General features: G+C 37.7%; 1 protein-coding gene and 1 long non-coding RNA gene across 25 annotated transcripts in view; one reads left to right on the forward strand and one right to left on the reverse strand.

Moving 5' to 3' along the window:
- Positions 1-19,188, reverse strand: part of EZH2 (enhancer of zeste 2 polycomb repressive complex 2 subunit) — a 66,459-nt gene that overhangs the window by 11,279 nt on the left and 35,992 nt on the right. For 15 of the 24 annotated variants that reach the window (XM_070618038.1, XM_070618029.1, XM_070618042.1 and 12 more), the window contains 6 exons: positions 15,635-15,751; positions 12,796-12,916; positions 11,827-11,967; positions 8,555-8,657; positions 7,894-8,057; positions 87-178 (listed from right to left, as the gene is read on the reverse strand). In XM_070618038.1, the coding sequence (XP_070474139.1) occupies positions 87-178; positions 7,894-8,057; positions 8,555-8,657; positions 11,827-11,967; positions 12,796-12,916; positions 15,635-15,751 (738 nt within the window). Of the gene's footprint in view, positions 1-86; positions 179-7,878; positions 8,058-8,554; positions 8,658-11,826; positions 11,968-12,795; positions 12,917-15,634; positions 15,752-19,188 lie in introns of all 24 variants that reach the window. The other 9 variants (XM_070618034.1, XM_070618023.1, XM_070618022.1 and 6 more) reach the window with 1 other exon arrangement.
- Positions 11,859-18,962, forward strand: LOC139083089 (uncharacterized). The gene is made up of 2 exons (XR_011539651.1): positions 11,859-12,434; positions 18,432-18,962. It is a non-coding gene; the product is annotated as an uncharacterized lncRNA (long non-coding RNA).

Genomic DNA, 19,188 nt, shown 5'->3' on the forward strand with positions numbered 1-19,188 from the left:
ATGTTAACACTGACTTCATAGGCCTCACCCAAGTTCAAAAGTAGACTTCTCCAGTGCCCTCTGGAATACACAGCACTCAAGCTTACCAAATGCTGGTAACACTGTGGTCCACAAGGTTTGTTGTCTAGAGCTGTTTCCGTATTCTTCCGCTTGTAAGTATTGGGTGTTGCATGAAAAGCTGCAAAATAAACATAAAATATCTATGTGTAACTATAAAGTATTTTACTCTTTCATTTCCCAGCTTCGATGCAAAAAGTCAATTAACGCATTACACTCTTGATAATATGTAGTTTACATTATAGAACTTTCCTTCAAGCTCCTACTGAATTATCACAATGTCTTCTCCTTGATTCTCCCCCAGAGAACCTCCACCCCCCTTCAACCACTAACCAGGGAAGAAATAGAAAATTCTGGAATGATTAGTCATTTCTTATTTTTCTCCTTGCAAGTATAATTGATGCCTATAAACTGAAAGCTCTGATTATAAACATTTGAGTCTTTAATATCTCCATAGAAACAACTGATATCTTCTACAATGAAATCAGGTTTCCTACTTTTATCAAAAGAATTCTGACATCTACAACTTCTTGATTTCTAAAGAAAGATCAGCAGTTTGTCAAACGGCGAAGAAAGGGATCCAGTTGTTAAAAACTAGTTTTTAAAGATAAGGAAGACAGCCTCAGAATACTAAAATTCAATTTCTTTGAATCCTACAGCATTCAGGAATCTAGTAGGAACTCACACAGTCAGCACCGTTCTACAGGAACATACATTGGTCAAATAAAACGGGTTTAAGAAAGATCAAGTGTTTGAAACTTAAAATTCCCAAATAATAAGATAACAGAAGGATTCAAATCATGTACCCTGGTCTACTAACGGAGTGAATGCACAGCAGTGAGGACTTCGGAGAGCCTCCTGTGGAAGCCTGCTTCCAGTGTACAGAGGCAGGTGTGAGAATCGCACTATTTGGATTTATACATGATGAAAGTTATTTCAATTTGGATAAAAACGAGTGGCATACCAGGAAACGAATCATTAAAAAAATATTTGTAAAAAGCTTCTATCTATCCATAGAACTTAAATGGGAAATAAAGACAGACTGATGAGGGAAGGAAGCAAAAAAAAAAAAAAAGAGGACAAAGTTATGTTCTTAAAGTGGAAATTCAAGGCTCAAATTCTGTTTCCAGGGTGTGAGTTTTTCCTAGAACGATTCCTGAGACCATCTGACTACTTTAGCACTGGATCACATCTTGAACAGGTAAAGACCCCTAAATACAATGATTGAGAATACAGAAGGCTGAGGTCACATCAGCAGCAAGGAATGACATCAGTCCAGACACAAGGTCAGCATTAGCCAGAGCGGCGCATTTTTGGTAAAATTTGTTTTTAGTTTAGATGTCTCCTTTAGCACATACTATATTTACAGATTGAAATTCTTGCCCCAAATTCAGTGCACATACAAAGGCACACATGTATCTGTACACACACACACACACACAAATGAGGACAGCAGCCTCTGCTGGTCCTGAGCTTGCAGATGTCTCTAAGTCAGAACTGGATAACAGTTTGTGAGATAAGACAAGAACAAGTTCAGGCTATAAAGGAAAAATTAACATACTAATATTCAAAAGTACTTTAAAAAATTTAAAAGTACCATTCTTAATTTCACATTGCATTCACTTAAAGAAAGAGGACTATTCTTTTTTTTTTTTTTTTTTTTTTCTCCCCAAAGCCCCCCGGTACATAGTTGTATATTCTTCGTTGTGTGTCCATCTAGTTGTGGCATGTGGGACGCTGCCTCAGCGTGGTTTGATGAGCAGTGCCATGTCCGCGCCCAGGATTCGAACCAACGAAACACTGGGCCACCTGCAGCGGAGCGCACGAACTTAACCGCTCGGCCACGGGGCCAGCCCCAAGAAAGAGGACTATTCTTATGACTACATTTCCCTCAGCAGAATTTTTAACTTCAATTCTTTAGAAAAACTAAGTATGTAAAGAATTCCCTCTTCTGAAAATGTCTTGACCATTTTAGATTTCCAGAATACTGAACATAATATTCTCAAATAGGCATCTTAAAATACTAATATTTGAAATAAGCTATTAAAATATATTTCAAATTAAATATAATATGGGGGAAAAAAGATGATATAATATAAAATTCCCAGATCAGGAAAATTATTAGAAGGAAATTTAAGGCAAGAAACTTTTGAATTTTACAAAAGAGCAAACATGGATATTGGGGCTTTTTTTTTTTTTTAATTTTTCAAAAGGACCCTGTAAAATCTTAATGAAAAATCTTATCTAAAGGTTTTCTAGCAAAGTTAAAAGATTTATAAATTATCACATACAATTCCAGCTATTCTCTATACCTATATTTTGAGATTACATTGGCAACTCTAAAAAATAGCTAAAATATACTGATTAGCCCCTTAGAATCTTGTAATGTTCCACCAGATAAGTGATGTCTCAAATAGAGGACTGGGGAACCAGAGAATTACAGTTGGAACAAACCTTGGCCATCACCTGTTTCCAGTGGCGATTTTACGAAGGAGGAAACAGGAACAAGCAGAATCGTTTGTGCAAGGAGCTGGCCACAGAAGAGACTAGCCCCTCATTCAGCACTCTTCACAACATGGAATGAGAGTAACTTCGCATCTCTCTGTCTTTGTAACTACTATCCTTAGCGTACACCACTTCTCTGAAATACTTCAGCTTGTTGTCATGTGATAAGAAAATAAATGATCCTAGGTCAGCTTGAAGTGTCAGTTTTATACATTAACTTCTGCTCAAAGTACTGATCTTGTCTGCTCTGATTAGAACTTGGTATTAAGAATAAATTCTTACTTAATATTCTTACAGTTGGAATCATATAATTCTTGTGTATATCACAGATGCCAGACTTTTACTAACAAGTACCTCACAAAATAACATCAATAGGATAGTAGTGACAACAGCAACAGCGGTGACAGCAGCTGACAGCTACGACTCATGCGCTGGAAGCACACACTAAGAGGCTTTAGGCATTATCTCATTTAATCCTCACAAACTCCCCCAGGTACTAGGATCCTCATCCCCATTTTACACATGAGGCAAACCGTGTTAATTATGTGGCAAATATGAACTTTTAACCATTACACTTCTGAAATACTAAAGTCAACCATCAACTACAAACTTGGGAATACCTTCTTTGAAATTCTATTTAAAATGTTTAAACCTCTACAATCAACAGTAATAGACATTCCAGAAAACAGTCAAACAGACTCCCACATAATATCAAAAAAGACAGACTGACACAATTGGGTTGTATGCCTAAAATGGACTCTTCCACAGGCCACTCAGATAATAGGGTATCAAAACGTTTATTCATGCACAGTTCTACTTTGGGTCCTATTTAAGCACATACAGACAGCCCATTTAAATTTCCCAAGCTTCCTTTCCCATGATGAATTTTCTTCATGCTTCCTTCCTTCCCTATCAGAAATGTGTGACCCGCCCGTCAATTCAGGAGCTGGCCCGCGTTCCTCTAACACAGGGTCAAAGACAGCCAATTTTAGGCTGAAGCTTTTACAAAGAAATTACCATGATTCCAAATTTGCAGAACAACGAGTTTCCAATTTACAAACTGGACCATGGTCTAAAAGTTATTTGGAATATGAAGTGGGATTAGTTCCCTACCAAAACCATTTATCCTTCAAGGTTCCTTAGAACATTCAAGTCCCTCTAATAGGAAAGATCCAGGGTCAGACACTGAGCTTCTGGCCCAGGTGAACTGCCAATCTCCTACTACCAAAACACCCTGCTTATAGATGAAAACGGCAGACACCTCTAACATCTAAATGACAGGAAAGGCCTAATACGAGCACAGAAATAATTTAAAAACTTAACATCCAAAAAGGCCCTTTCACCTGGAAGTTAAAAAAAATTCTGCCTTAAACAATGAGTTAAAGAGAAAATATAAAAATTCCTTAAAAAATAATACTAGTAATAATACCAAATATCAGAACCTAAGAAAATTGAAACAGTGCTTTAGAGACAATTCATTGTGTTAAAATACATATATCCAAAAAAAGAAGAAAGACTGAAAAGAACCCAACTCATAAACAGAAAAATAGTAGAATACAGTAGCTAATTCTCTGAGTGAAAAATACACAAAACAGACTTTTAAAAATAAAATACATAAACCACTTCTTAATCTCATCGAAAAAGGGGAGAATGAAATACATAAGAAAAAAGAATCATCACAGAAATAAAAGAAATTAAAAGAACCTTTAGAACATGTAGATCAACTTTATACAAATAAATTTCAAAACCTGGATGACATGGATAATTTCCCAAAACTGATCCAGTAGCAACAGAAAATGTCTCTACTAGCACCACTATTAATTAACACTGTTCTTAAGATACAAGCCAACGCAGTTAAATAGGACAAAAAACTTAAAGTTAGAGAGATTGGAAAGAAGGCGAAACCATCTATAACTGTAGACAGTTGAATTACAGAGCTGAAAAACTCCAAAGAATCTACTGAGAAACTACTATAAACAAAGACAATTCGGTATGGGAGCAGGGTATAAACTATATAAGATATAAAGGGAAAAAAGCCCCACAGCAGCAACAACACAATTAATACCTAGAAATCATCTCACCAAAGATGTACAAAAGCTATGTAAGAATAGTTGAGAGGTTATTAAAAGACAAAAGGAGGCTGATCGTATGGTTAAACTTGATCCTTATTTAAAAATGTCTATTTCCTTTTAGGTACTTTATAAATTTAATGGGGTTCCAGTAAACAGTAATACCACCTAGACTTTTTTTTTTAAATTAGACAAACTGATTTTCAACTTTATACAGGAAAACAAGAATAGCCAGATCTCCTGGACAGGCAGATGACGGGGCAGAACAGAGACCAGAGACAGACCCAAGTGCGTGGAGACAGGCTAGAGAGTGTCTCAGGACAGTGAAGGGGGGACCTTTTTCATCAACAATATAAAAACAACTAGGTAGCCCTGGAGGCTGGGACGAGGAGCTGGATCCAAAATTCTATCAGAGTAAATTCCAAAGGGAGCAAAGAGTTAGATGTAAAAAAATGAAGCCTAAAACATACTAGAAAAAAGTGAGAAACCCTTTATAATCTTGGAGCAGGGAGAGTTCACTCATAAATTCAACTACCTTTAAAATTTTTTAAAACTTATGGGATTTTTACCAAACAATAAACTGGAAAAAAAAAATTGCAACATCTCACAAAAAAAGTAATTTCCTGACTAAATAAAAAGCTTCAAGATACCACTGAGCATCAAGCCCAAGGAGGAAAATAGTTCAAAGAAAATAAAATACAAATCTCTAAAACATATAGGAAGAAAAAATGCAAATTACACTAAAAACTATTTTTCATTCATTCAATCCATAAAAATCAAAATTGCTCTCTACTGGCAGGGCCCTGGGGAAAGAGGCACTCCTGCTTTGCTGGTGGTCTTACATGGCCACATCCCCATGTGGCAGGTCGTCTGGCAGTATCTGAACGCAGTGATCAGGTTCACCTGCACTCGTGAGAAATGATGTACAGGGGCGCGCACAGTTGTTCACTGTAGCGCTGCTACAGCAACAGGCTTGAAACAACCCAAATGCTGGCCTTCAGGGGACCAGTTCTCTAAGCTACAGTGCCTCCTATGGCGACAGACTCTGCAGCTGTCCAAAGAGGATGGATACCTACGACAGCCAGAAAAGGGACGAGCCTGAACAGCACGGCCCCATTTGAATGGGATGGTCGGGAAAGGAAGAATATAATTGTATCTGCCAGAAGAAACTGCAGAAAGATACAGAGGAACTAACAAAAGAGGCTTAACTACAGGCGAGTGAGGGACGACTCCACGGACGGGGAGAAGTGGTAGGGACGCTTCACTGGAGACCTCTCAAGCATTCTTTGAAATGTGAGCCATGTGAATGAGGATCTATTTAAAAAATAACAATAGCTAAACATGAGCCAGGTACTATTTTAAGTATTTTGCACATAGTAATAACTCTAATCCTCACAACAGGTACTATATTATTCCCAACATATAGACAAAAAGCAATATTAAAAGCACAAAATGCTCTATTTAACCTATGTTTAATACTTTATTTAATGACTTATTTTACATAAGAAAAATATATAGTGTGTGATCTTTTGTCAAAGTTAGTGCAAAGCAGTGAAATACCTATAAAGTTCATTATGGCTAAATGATGAAGAGATCAGCTCTACTGTCTTGAAAGAAGGAAAGGCAGGCAACAGCTGCAGGGCCCGCTGCTCCAAGCACTGCGGGGAGCTGCCGTCAGCCCCACAGAAGCCAGCTGCACTACAGTGAGAGCTCTCCTCCCCAGCCTGAATGAGACAATTAACAAGTTCAGGGTCCATCAGAAGTACTCGAATCTGAACAGCACAATAAAATAACTCTTATAATAATACTTAAAAGCAGCATTCTACTTCCTTGGTTCATTTGTACAGCAATAAATGTACAATAAATGCTACGACTATAAATAACAAATTGGAGAGACCATTTTATTCACTCCAAAATAGAGGTTCCACCCAATGTTGTTTGCTATAGTGATATCTAAATGCAATTTACAATATTCTTATTAAGAATTGGATATTTTATAAAATGATCATGTATAAAGGGGAATTAAAAGCAATTCAAGACATCTATTTCAAGGACTGTGTGAAGACAACACAGCCAAGCCCATGTGAGATATTTGACCATCGCCCAGTGGCTGAAGTAACAAATGGCTGACTTAATCCGGATTATTAAAACTACCAAATCATCAATTTAAACTAGATTAGGAGTGTGGATAACAACAGCAAGGAGATGGGAGATATAATAATAATTCTAAAAATCTACTTGAAATTTTTCTAATTTAACATAATTAAACCACTAATACTTTACACACACACACACACACAAAAATTACCATTTCCAGACCAAGATACATATCACCCAACAAATTATGAGCTACAGCAAATATAAGTAGATAGAGGAGAAACTCAAAATGAAGCAAGATATTAGCTGCTTGGGTGGGCTAATTAACATTAAGAAGTATCTGTGGATAATGAGGGGGAAAATTCTGTAAAAGGTGAGCTTTTAGGAACTCAAAAAGGCAAAGCAGAGTGGAGCCATACAGTATACGGGAAAATGGCTTTACACAGGTCGAAAGCCCTAAGGTGATGCCCTGCCACAGATGATCGCACTAATAAGTAAACTCTACTTAGAAAACTAGGAGGGATGAAATATAGTTTTAAACATTTGCCTCAAAAGTAGCTGGTACTTTTTAAACTGTGCTTAAAGAAATGTTCCAGTTACTTGGGAAATTTACTAAGAAACCTCATTTACCAGCAATGTCAGAAAAATAAAGTAATAATCTATATGCCACACTTAATCATTAAGAACATTTTACGCTTTATCTGTATTCAAATGTAGGTATTTTTTAAAGTAACTTATGCAGAGGACCAAAAAGAAAAATTTAACACTAAGGAGAGAAGAATATTTAAAAACATCTTTTTAGCCAAATTCTTATTCAACAAAATTTGTTCATCAATACTGGCAACATTGCTCTGGGCTATATCAACTAGTTCACAGTAACAGTTTTATTATAAAACAACTGCATAGCTATCATTTATAAGAAAATCACTAACCTGTATTCCAAGTCAGTGGGAGACTACAGTCCAAATTACACACATGCAAAAGACTCCAGAGCAACCCCCCAGCAACAAGTGAAACCAACAGTACTCTGACCCTGTTTTTCAATCTTAACTGCAAGATTAAATGATAAATTCTAGTTGTGATAAATGCAGCACTTTCCCAGTTGCTTTAAGACATAATTCCACAACAAAGATAGAAAATGAAAACGTACAATAATTGCACTTACGATGTAGGAAGCAGTCATATTTAAAACATCGCCTACAGAAAAGCGTATGAAATGAATGCAAGCTTTGCTCCCTCTGAACAGATTTGGCATTTGGTCCATCTATGTTTGGGGTACATTCAGGAGGAAGCGCACCCGGGAGCTGCTGCTCGGTGAGTTCTTTATACCTAACATTAACCAAGAAAAGTGTAAGTAAAGGGGAAACAAAAACTACTTTATTGAAAATAAAGTTTATAAAAGGTTTCCATGTATTACTTTTGATGTTTATCATGCCTAAAACACAAAAGAAAAGGTCTAGCCTACAACAGTCTTTATTTAGATGAAGAACCAATTAATTATGATGCATGGCATATCAAGAATCAAATTCACTGATGATTCAGATTTATCATGAAAAATGTCAGTACATCAACTGCACTAAAATTTCTCCAAGTGTCCAGAGAAACTCTCCACGTGTACCACTGTAAATCCCGCATGTACCTATTCACAGTAAACATTCCGCCACACAGAGGACCACAGATTCACACACTGCTGCCACGGTCTTGCGAACACTGTGGACCAAGGGAGAGAAGTGGCGCAGCAGCTGCCCAAGGCCCGTTTCTCACAAAGCGGAAGGGTGAGTCTCACACCATCCACGGCAAGACCGCCTCAAAAGAACACATCTTACTTTTCCTTGAGTTCTTCTGCTGTGCCCTTATCCGGAAACATTGAGGAAATGGCTTCAAAGATTTTATCAGAAGGAAATTTCCGAGGAGGGCAGCTTTCTTTATCTAAACAGGGAAATATGAAAGGAAGAAAAGAATGACAGTAAACAAGTTTTGAATCTCTCCTTTTATCCACACAACTAACAAAGCTGATTTTCTAAAAATGTATCAACTTTGTATTTCACTTACTTCTAATGTATTTTACATATATCTGTGTAATGCTGGTAGGTCAGACAAATGAAAAAAACACAACAGGGAAAGTTTTCAGTGCACTGGAGGTAGAAAACCTTGCTTTTGGGGGGGGGGGGGGGTGTGTGTGTGTGTGAGAACACTGGTTTATAACATCATATAAGTTTCAGGTGTACATCATATTTCACTTTCAGTGTAGATTACATCATGTTCATCAACCAAAGACTACAATCCATCACCACGCACATGTCCCTAATCATCCCTTTCACTCCCCTCCCTCTCCGCTTCCCCTCTGGTAACCACCAATCCAATCTCTGTCTCTATGCATTTGTTTGTTGTTCTTGCTGTTGTCTTCTGAGTGAGATCATACAGTGTTTGCTTTTCTCCCTCTGACTTATTTTGCTTACCATAATACCCTCAAAGTTCATCCGCGTTGTCACAAATGGCAACATTTCATCTTTTTTAATGGCTGAGTAGTATGCCATTGTGTATATATACCACATCTTCTTTATCCATTCATCCATTGATGGGCTCTAGGTTGCTTCGATCTTGACTATTGTGAATAATGCCGCAGTGAACACAGGGGTGCATGTATCTTTACACATTCGCGTTTTCATGTTCTTTGGATAAATACCCAGCAGTGGAATAGCTGGATCGTATGGTAGTTCTATTCTTAATTTTTCAAGGAATCTCCAGACTGTTTTCCATACTGGCTGCACCAGTTTGCACTCCCACCAGTAGGTGATAAGGGTTCCCTTCTCTCCACATCCTCTCCAAAACTTATTTCTTGTCTTGTTAATTATAGCCATTCTGACAGGTGTGAGGTGATATCTCGTAGTTTCAATTTGCATTTCCCTAATAATTAGTGATATTGAACATCTTTTCATGTGCCTGTTGGCCATCTGTATGACTTCTCTGGAAAAATGTCTGTTGAGATCTTCTGCCCATTTCTTAATTGGGTTGTTGAGATGTATGAGTTCTTTACATATTCTGGATATTAAACCCTTATCAGATTTATGGTTTGCAAATATCTTCTCGCAATTTTTAGGCTGTCTTTTCATTTTGTTGATGGTTTCCTTTGCTGTGCAGCTTTTTACTTTGATGTAGTCCCATATGTTTATTTTATCTATTGTTTCCCTTGCCTGGTCAGACATGGTACTTGAAGATATGTTGCTAAGCCTGATGTCGAAGAGCAGAGTGCCTATACTTTCTTTTAGACGTTTTATGATTTGAGGTCTTACATTCAAGTCTTTAATCCATTTTGAGTTAATTTTTGTGTATGGTGTAAGATAATGATCTACTTTCATTCTTTTGCATGTAGGTGTCCAGTTTTCCCAGCATCATTTATTGAAGAGACTTTACCTTCTCCATTGTATGTCCTTGGCTCCCTTCTCGAAAATTAGCTGTCCACAGACGTGTGGGTGAAAACCTCGGTTCTAATCCCAGCTCTGCTACTAACCAGTTTGTGACCTTGGTTGGTCACTTCTCCACTTGGGTCTGTTTCCTAATCTGTAAAATGAAGGAACTGAACTAGATGATCAGTGAGGTGCCTATTATAAAAATGTTACGCTTCTTTAAAATTGCCATTTTCCCCAAATTCTTCTATGGTGTGTTAAGAATGAGCTTTGCCAAGTCTCCACCAACTATCGTCTCTCTTGGGACCCTCTATTTTTCTGGTAAGCCCTAACTAGTGCAAGAGTTAAAAGCATGGGCTCTTGCGGCCAGCCCCATGGCCAAGTGGTTAAGTCCATGCACTCCACTTCAGCAGCCCAGGGTGTCACCAGTTTGGATCCTGGGTGCGGACATGACACCACTCATCGAGCCATGCTGAGGCGGCATCCCACATGCCACAACTAGAAGGACCCACAATAAAAATATACAACTATGGTATATATATACAATGGAATACTACTCAGCCATAAAAAAGGACAAAGGTGTCCCATTCACAACAACATGGATAGACCTTGAGGGTATTATGTTGAGTGACATAAGCCAGACAGAGACAGACGAACTCTGTATGACTCCACTCATAGGTGGTAGTTAACACACAGACAAAGAGAACTGATCGGTGGTTACCAGGGGAAAGGGTGGGTGGAGGGAGGGCACTAGGGGTGAAGTGGTATACCTACAACATGATTAATAATGATGTACAACTGTAAGTTGACAAGGTTAACTATCATAATCTTAATTAAAAAAAATATATATATACAACTGTGGGGGCCGGCCCGGTGGTGCAGCAGTTAAGTGCACACATTCTGCTTCTCAGCGGCCCGGGGTTCACCAGTTCAGATCCTGGGTGCTGACATGGCATGGCTTGGCAAGCCATGCTGTGATAGGCGTCCCACATATAAAGTAGAGGAAGATGGGCATGGATGTTAGCTTAGGGCCAGTCTTCCTCAGCAAAAAGAGGAGGATTGGCAGCAGTTAGCTCAGGGCTAATCTTCCCCAAAAAAGAAAATAAATAAATAAATAAAATTAAAAGAAATAAATAAAAATGTATAACTATGTACCAAGGGGCTTTGGGGAGAAAAATGAACAGTAAGATGTTAAAAAAAAAAAAAACCACGGACTCTAGAGTCAGTCACAGCTGGTTACCAGCACAGCATTCTGGGTTCTGTTTCTTCCTGATAGCATAACCTTAACAAAAGTTACTTTACCTCACTAAACCCATCTTCTCAAATACAGAATAGATCTATAAGAATGCCCACCTTGTAGAGCATTATGAGGATTAAGTGAGCTGGTGCATGTAAAGGGATTAGCACGCTACTTATACATACTCAATGACGAACATGTTATATATTATAATGATGATTATGAAGATTGCCCAGGGAAACCCAAAAAACAGTATATTCTTTTGCTAGCCAAAGGAAATAAAGACACTCAAGTGCAGGATAAAATGTTACAAATAATATTCTAATTTTGACTCTATTACTATTGATTTGATATGTAACAAAAGAAAAACAGAAAAAAGGAATTAAGTTCTACTTGTACTCTATTTTTGAAAAATGCAGTAATGGCTACACAAAAACCTAATAAACAGACATACCATCTCGGTTCTCCTCTAGATCTTTCTGCTTTTCTTCTCTTTCATCAGGATCATCTCCATCATCATCATCATCATCATCATTGTATTGACCAAGAGCATTCACCAACTCCACAAAAATTTCATCATTTATAAACCCACATTCTGAAATTCATCAAGTCAAATATCAGAAATATACAGAGCCAAGTGGTAATGGCAAAAGTTTATGTATTCCTTTTCTAATTTGGAAGAAATAGCCAGAGCCTATCAGTCAGCACTGTAACATTATTATTAAAACAAGGGGAAAAAGATCATTTTGAGGACTGGTCTGAGGCAAAGTTAGGAAGCAGAGTTTATCTTCAACATCTGTCATTTTCTCTTTAGTCACCCCTCTTCCAAAAGTTTCCACTGCCTGCTACTAGAACCTCATTCTCTAGAAACTAACTGTGGCTCCAGCCTCCACCCAACAATCTACCGGACAGACCTTGCCTTCCACTGCGGATGAGAATGGACAACAACGGCGGCAGACATTACCCTCCTGCCAGACACTCTAACAGGGTCTCCTGGACACAGAACACCGAAGCCGGGATTCTCAACAGAATTTCAGGCTCCGCAGCAGCCCCGTGGGGAAGGTATTTTTAAGCTTAAGTCCTTTTGGAGTTCATCTGTCACATAAGCAGAGCCCTAATCCTAATTTTACTGCTAAAGAATCTTAATATCTACACACGCTCAAATAATTCTATTTAGTTTACATGTTATTGACATTATAATTTATGTTATAACCAACTAAATGTAATTTTCAAGGGGCAAACATGATCTTTCAATTTAAATATAGAAAAAACATTGAAAATTTTAGCCCTGTGAGCCTAAGCCAGTCCAGCATAGAACTTAATTTCAATATTAAAAAAATCTTTTTCATACCTATGCTTAAAAAAATCAAAATCTCTCTCAATCCTTTGGTCCCCTTTCCAAGAGAATAAACACATGGCTCACCTCTATCCCCATGGACTTTTCCATCATAATTTTTTATTAGTTCTTCAATGAAAGTCCCATCCTGGTCTAAAACCTCATCCCCCATATAAGGAATGTTATGTAAAACAGTTTCATCTTCCACCTAAAAGTAAAAAATTATATTCAAAAAGCATGCTTAGCCTAAGTATTAAAATATTTTTAATCAATGTAATATAACTAAAATACAATTTTTTTCAAAAGTAGATGTCTTTACCCAGTTCTCCAGATGTAACAGACAGCAAACCATAGCTAAAAGCTATAAAGCAATAAAAGACCCGTCTCACCAAAAAGCATTATCTGAGGGAAAAAACTATTTACAGGGGAAAAAAAATTTAAGAAAAAATACTGTATTTATCAAACCTAACATGTCATCAATCATTAAGACTTACCATTATTTTATGTGCCTCTTAGAAAGGAAAAAATGTTGCAGATTATGATATGACCCATCACCAATTCTGACACATTCCTATTTCACATGTTAAAAAGTGTCTTAGAATCAATGAAATATGGTTTATCAAAATCAACTATAAATAGCCATACCAAAAGAAACAAATAAATAATATACATAAGGATTTCTAAATCTCACTTGATGATCTGTATTCATTAAAAGAGACTGAATATAATAAAATTCTAGGGATGTTAAATAGAATATCAATGGTCCCCATTAAAGTTTATGCCAAAAGAATTCACTTAAGACATAAAATAAGAACATTCTACAATAATATAGAATATTTCAATACTGAGATGAACAAGATGTTTATCAAAATTGATAATGCTAATAAAGATGACAGATGAAGGTTTGGAAGACAACAAGGAAGAAGGTGCCAGCTTAGCAGGGAAGAGGCAATCAAAGAGAAGTTCTGAGAGAATGGAGTACTTAAGAATACACCGGACCCGAAGCTGACATTCATGGGAGGAAGAGAATTTTCAACAAAGAATATCAAAGACAGGGGCCGGCCTGGTGGTGCAGTAGTTAAATTCACACACTCCACTTTGGTGGCCCAGGGTTCGTGGGTTTGGATCCCAGGCAGAGACCTACTCACCGCTCATTAAGCCACACTGTGGCGGCATCCCACATACAAAGTAGACGAAGATCGGCACCGACGTTAGCTCAGGGCCAATCTTCCTCTCACACACACAAAAAGAATTAAAAAAGACAGTAATTATAGATAAAGACTGGAGGGTTCTGAAGTCCACACTTAAGGAGACTAATTGAAAATGAGGATAGGTCTAAGTCTTAAAAGGCCTTCAAACAGAGTACTAGTTAAAAATAGAATTTCAGAAAGATAGTTCTGATAAACAGAATGGACTCAGACTGACAGGAGGACAGGGCAGGTGTTTAAAGTGTGAGGCGCCCTAGGCTGGGTCTAGGATGCACAGGGCAGATCACACGGAGAAGCCAGGAGACATGGGCAGGAGACACGAAGAAAAGGGAAAAGCTTCAAATAATCCCTGATAACAAATGTATTTAGGGTTCATACCTTAGGCAAACAGGGAAAAGAGCAATTGGGAGAAAAAGTACACACGGGGTATAAAATAAAAATTTAGATTTTATTGATCTATTCAGATTCAAGCTTACATACTACTAAAGAGTCCAGTTTTCATCGCATCTCACTTGCACTAATCCCATTTAAACTAGAAGAGTTAATTTTTTTGGAAGCAAGCCAAAATTAAGTGACATTTGGCTATTTTGTCTTCCCACTTGTATCCATATAACCTTTGCTCCCTAGAACATATCCTAGCCATAATAAAGATAGTCTGCCTAATTTGCTTTGGTCAGTGACCAGCAAAACCCAGGGATGACTCATAAATAATATTTGACAATCTAAACACTATATACTTACAGAATTCCAGTCTGTTGAAACCTCCCTTAATTAAGCTCTTGCAATATTATTCTCAAATTAAATGTTTTGGGTTTTTTTGGGTTTTTTTCCTGCTTTATCTCCCCAAATCCCCCCAATTTGTTGTAAATCTTAGTTGCACGTCCTTTCTAGTTGTGTCATTCAAACTAAATGTTTTTTAATAAAACCTTAAACATAAAAATTTATGCAACTGCAGAAAAGTACCTGCAGTTTGCCTTTACCCTCCACTGTAAAACCATGAAAAGTTAATAAAGACATTGGAAACATCTGTTTTTTTGAAAAAAATCGATTAAGCAAATCTCTAAAGTAGGCTCACCAAGACTTCCATCAACATTTTATTAAAGCCTCACTATTTTATATATCAAGTAAGAAAACTATATTTATTTAACAACACAATCAAGAATGCATACTCAGATTTTTCTTGTTCCATCCTCCTTCATCCTACATCTATAAAGAATTAAATACTAGCATTTCATTACAGAAGCTATTGGGCTGGTGTTATCTGTGGAAATATCCTTAAACTGTGTTTTATAAGCCATGAGAATATTTCAGAGTGTACATTATCATTTAATAACATGTTGCCTAACACTGTTTTAAATAATAAGTTCTCAACTAACAAAACCTCAAAGTCAGACTGAGATAACAGGACACTGACTGACCTCTTCAAGGATAAGAACTATAAATTTTACCTTTTGAATATATCTTTAATCCCAGGTACGGTTTTGCTTAACACTTTTCCTTTGGAGAATGTTTTAACTAGAAAGGACTAGGAAAAGAGCAACAACTGCAATGGCTTAAAATAGGTATATATTAATCAGTTTTTTAAAAAAAATCACTCCAAGTGCTGGCGTTTTGATAGCTTTTTTTTTTTTTACTTATATTATGTTAACAAGAAAATTATGCTTTTTGACTTAAAGTAAGTGATTATCAAATAAGCCGAAGATGCATGATTTACATACCATGAAATTCTGCTGCAGCGGAGACCAAGAGTACATGATGGGCACTGACGCAACCGCATTCAGAGTCTTTAGTGGGATGACTTGTGTTGGAAAGTCCAAGTCACTGGTCACTGAGCACTAGAACAGAGCAGACAGAACTGACTCGTAAGAGTGAAAGGGCAGCCTGCAGCTGCAGCCGTCATGTTATAAAGGGATGCTGCCTACTTACACAATTTTGAAAAGAAAGTTTCTTTACCTAAGACAGTAAAGTTCATAAAAACCAAAAAGGATTCTTTCCTTCTCTTTTACTTAGGGTGAAAAAAATGCTTCAGATTTTGCAAATTTTCAAAACCCTCCAACTCTTACCATACTTACCAATATCAACAAGAACCAAAAACTGTATTTATGTTAGCCTCAGTGTAACTGCTCCTTGCTTTGACTCTAATTTCCTAGCTCAATGCTTAATTTCTTTTACATCTCAACCACATGGAATAATAATATATATACCAAATTAGCCACTTAAATCTTACTTAGTAAGTATATGGCAACTTGTTAGGTTAACCTTTCTTATCTTTATCTTCCCTTTTAAAAAACCCAAGTGTCATTTGCTGATATTATCAGATGATACACAGATATTAAGGGGAATAGATCTGAGTTTCAATCATAACAAAATGAATTCACATCAATTCTGCAAAGTGTAATCTCTAAGTTACTAATAATAATAGCTAATGTTATTAAGCACTTTCTATGTGCTAGGCACTATTTTAAATACATTACATGTCCTATTATATTTAGTCCCCATTACAACACTGTAAGATGGGGACTATTCTTAGCCCCCATTTTACAGGTGAGAAAACTAAGGTGAAGAAAGGATAAGCAGTGGCCCAAAGTCACACGTGAGATAGGGCTGGACCTGAAACCCCAACAGTCTGACTCTGGAGCCCCTGCTCTTACCCACTACACATAGTGCCACAATACCGTATTTCTACAATGTTTAAGTGCACATATTCCCTTGGAATACCGTATTTCATCCAATCTATGATGACATCAACTTCAAGGCATACCATTATCTTCTGCATCACTAAGAAAATAATGTCAGTTAAGCTATAACATAACACTTTCTTATCACAGCAATTCTAAGATGCGTGCCAGTTTCAGATGTTATACATTAAAAAAGTTTGCATCTTTGATTCTATGAAATACGGTAAAAATCTGTGCCCCACAGCACCTTTCATCCTGTCTAGGAATCCAGCTTTTCTTTTTCTTCTTTTCCTTCTTTTTTTTTTTTTTGCTGAGGAAGATTAGCCCTGAGCTAACATCTGCTGCCAACCTTCCTCTTTTTTTGCTTGAGGAAGATTAGCCCTGGGCTAACATCTGTGCCAATCTTCCTCCACTTTATATGTGGGTCACCACCACAGCATGGCCACTGACCAGTGGTATAGGTCCGTGCCCAGGATCCAAACCCGCAAACCCAGGCCGCCAAAGCAGAGCATGCCGAACTTAACCACTACACCATGGGGCCTGCCCCTCCAGCTTTTCTTAAAGAGCACTGTTACCCAATTATCGAGACTCCAGAGCTTTCTCAAAAATACCCTGGACATATATTCATAATCTATGTATAATCGATGAAAATCGAGCAAAAAGAAGAATTGAAGTAGTAAAATGAAAAAAATCATATATATATATATATATATACACACACGTTATTAAATGTTTCATTTTGATTTAAGAGGTATTGAAAGCAGCAGGACTGGATGTGGTGAAGTCAGAGTGGCAGTCTTTGGCCCTCAGCACGTCATGCGGCTGGGGGTAACCTTGCAGGAGTCACAGTCACTGCAGCACAAAAATAGCTCCTTCCTCAGTGGGAGTGGAGGCTTAAAGACAGAGCAGTTAGGAAGAACTGTGACAGGGATTAATCCATTAATTTGCTTTCCAAAAGGGCAAAGATAAAGATAATAATACTAGAAAGCTCCTACCTCAAGTAAATAAGAAGCTGTGACAGTTTACTCGTGCTCCAGAACCCGCAGTCTTTCCCTGTTCTTCTCTGGCCTCTGATACACTCCCTCATCCATCCGTCCAATAACCCATAATACCAGCAGTTAACATTTATTGAGCACGTACTATGTTGCAGGCACTGTGCTAAGTGCTTTAGATACAGTATCCTAACTACTCATCTTGGCCGTTAGCATCACAGTGAGGAGACTGAGGTTCAGAGAAGTTACATAACTTGCCTACTCAAAAAGGAAGTACATTACCAGGCCAGGATGAAGCCTAAGCCTGACGCAAACAGCCAAGAGCTTCCTCACTGTGCTGTATAGAGTTCTTGCCCTTGAGATGCTCAAAGGGCAAATGAACAATTATCACTATGCAATGGGTGCCACATACGAGACATATGACAATGTTATAGGAGCATCTCCTCCCCCAGCATCCTCTTCATATTCCTATCAAGTTTTCTTTCCTTCTTCCTACTTAACCGGGTAACTCTGGGGTGAGGAGTGGTTATAATTACTGAATGAAGTATTACACACTGTCCAGTGATTTTAAGTACCCAATAATTTTCATTTCTTGCAAAACAATTAAATCAGAGTTTCCAGTTTTCGTTTTACACTTGGTAGGGGTAAATTAATTCTGTGACTTTAATTCTGAAGATTAGTCCTCTCTAAACCTTGGGGGTGAGGTAGCGGGTTGCCTCTTCAACTCTGACTTGCTCACCTGCTTTAACATCTAAATCAGGTCACACTTAAGGTTAGACAGCTGAATATTCTATTCAACTACTAGACGGGAGTGACACTGGCTTTGCTTTCTCTGTTTGCTCTAGAGATGGAGAAAATGGAGTCTACTGAATGAAGTGAGCTGATTTTCCCCGTGAACAGAAGGAACTTACAGAAGCACAGAAAATAAGACGGCAAAGGCACTAAGTCCCACCTCCAACCCCACCCCTCTGTCATACTCCCATGACCCAGCATCTCAACTCTGAGTCATACAAGAGTCACCATGGGGCCGGAAATAAGCTCTCTGAGGGCAAAGGCAGCTGAGGCAGAGTGTGGTTTTACCTCTCTGCCTCGCAATGATACTCAGCACAGTGTCTCAAAAAAGAGTAGGCACTCAAAAAATGTTTCTGGAATGAACAGACTGCATTTGCTGATTTCCCTAGTGTAGACTCCAACTTCAATTTCTCTTTAAAGCTAAGAGAGCAGCTATTTAGAAAACTGAAGGCCTACACCCACCTCATTATCTATGCAGTATCTCTAGAAACCTACCCCATTCTTTAATTATTAACCTTAACTAATAACCATATTCCTTTCATTTATGAAATAATATTCAAATGCAAAAGCATTTGTTGATAAAACAAGTTTGGGAATTCTTATTTATTGACTTACAGGAAAATTACTCAAAAATCCCAGTTACTTACCAGTAACTTTTTTTCTTTGAAAATGTATCATCCTTGACAGTTTATGTAATTGTCTCATATCACTCAGAGTACTGAAAAGGATTTTGACCTCCTGGGTCTCCACAGCATTTCACCTGATCAGAGTCATGTGTCCTGGACTCAGGAACTCACTAGGAGACCTATG

The sequence above is a fragment of the Equus przewalskii genome, chromosome 4 (assembly GCF_037783145.1).
Source record: "Equus przewalskii isolate Varuska chromosome 4, EquPr2, whole genome shotgun sequence".
Taxonomy (NCBI): Eukaryota; Metazoa; Chordata; class Mammalia; order Perissodactyla; family Equidae; genus Equus; species Equus przewalskii.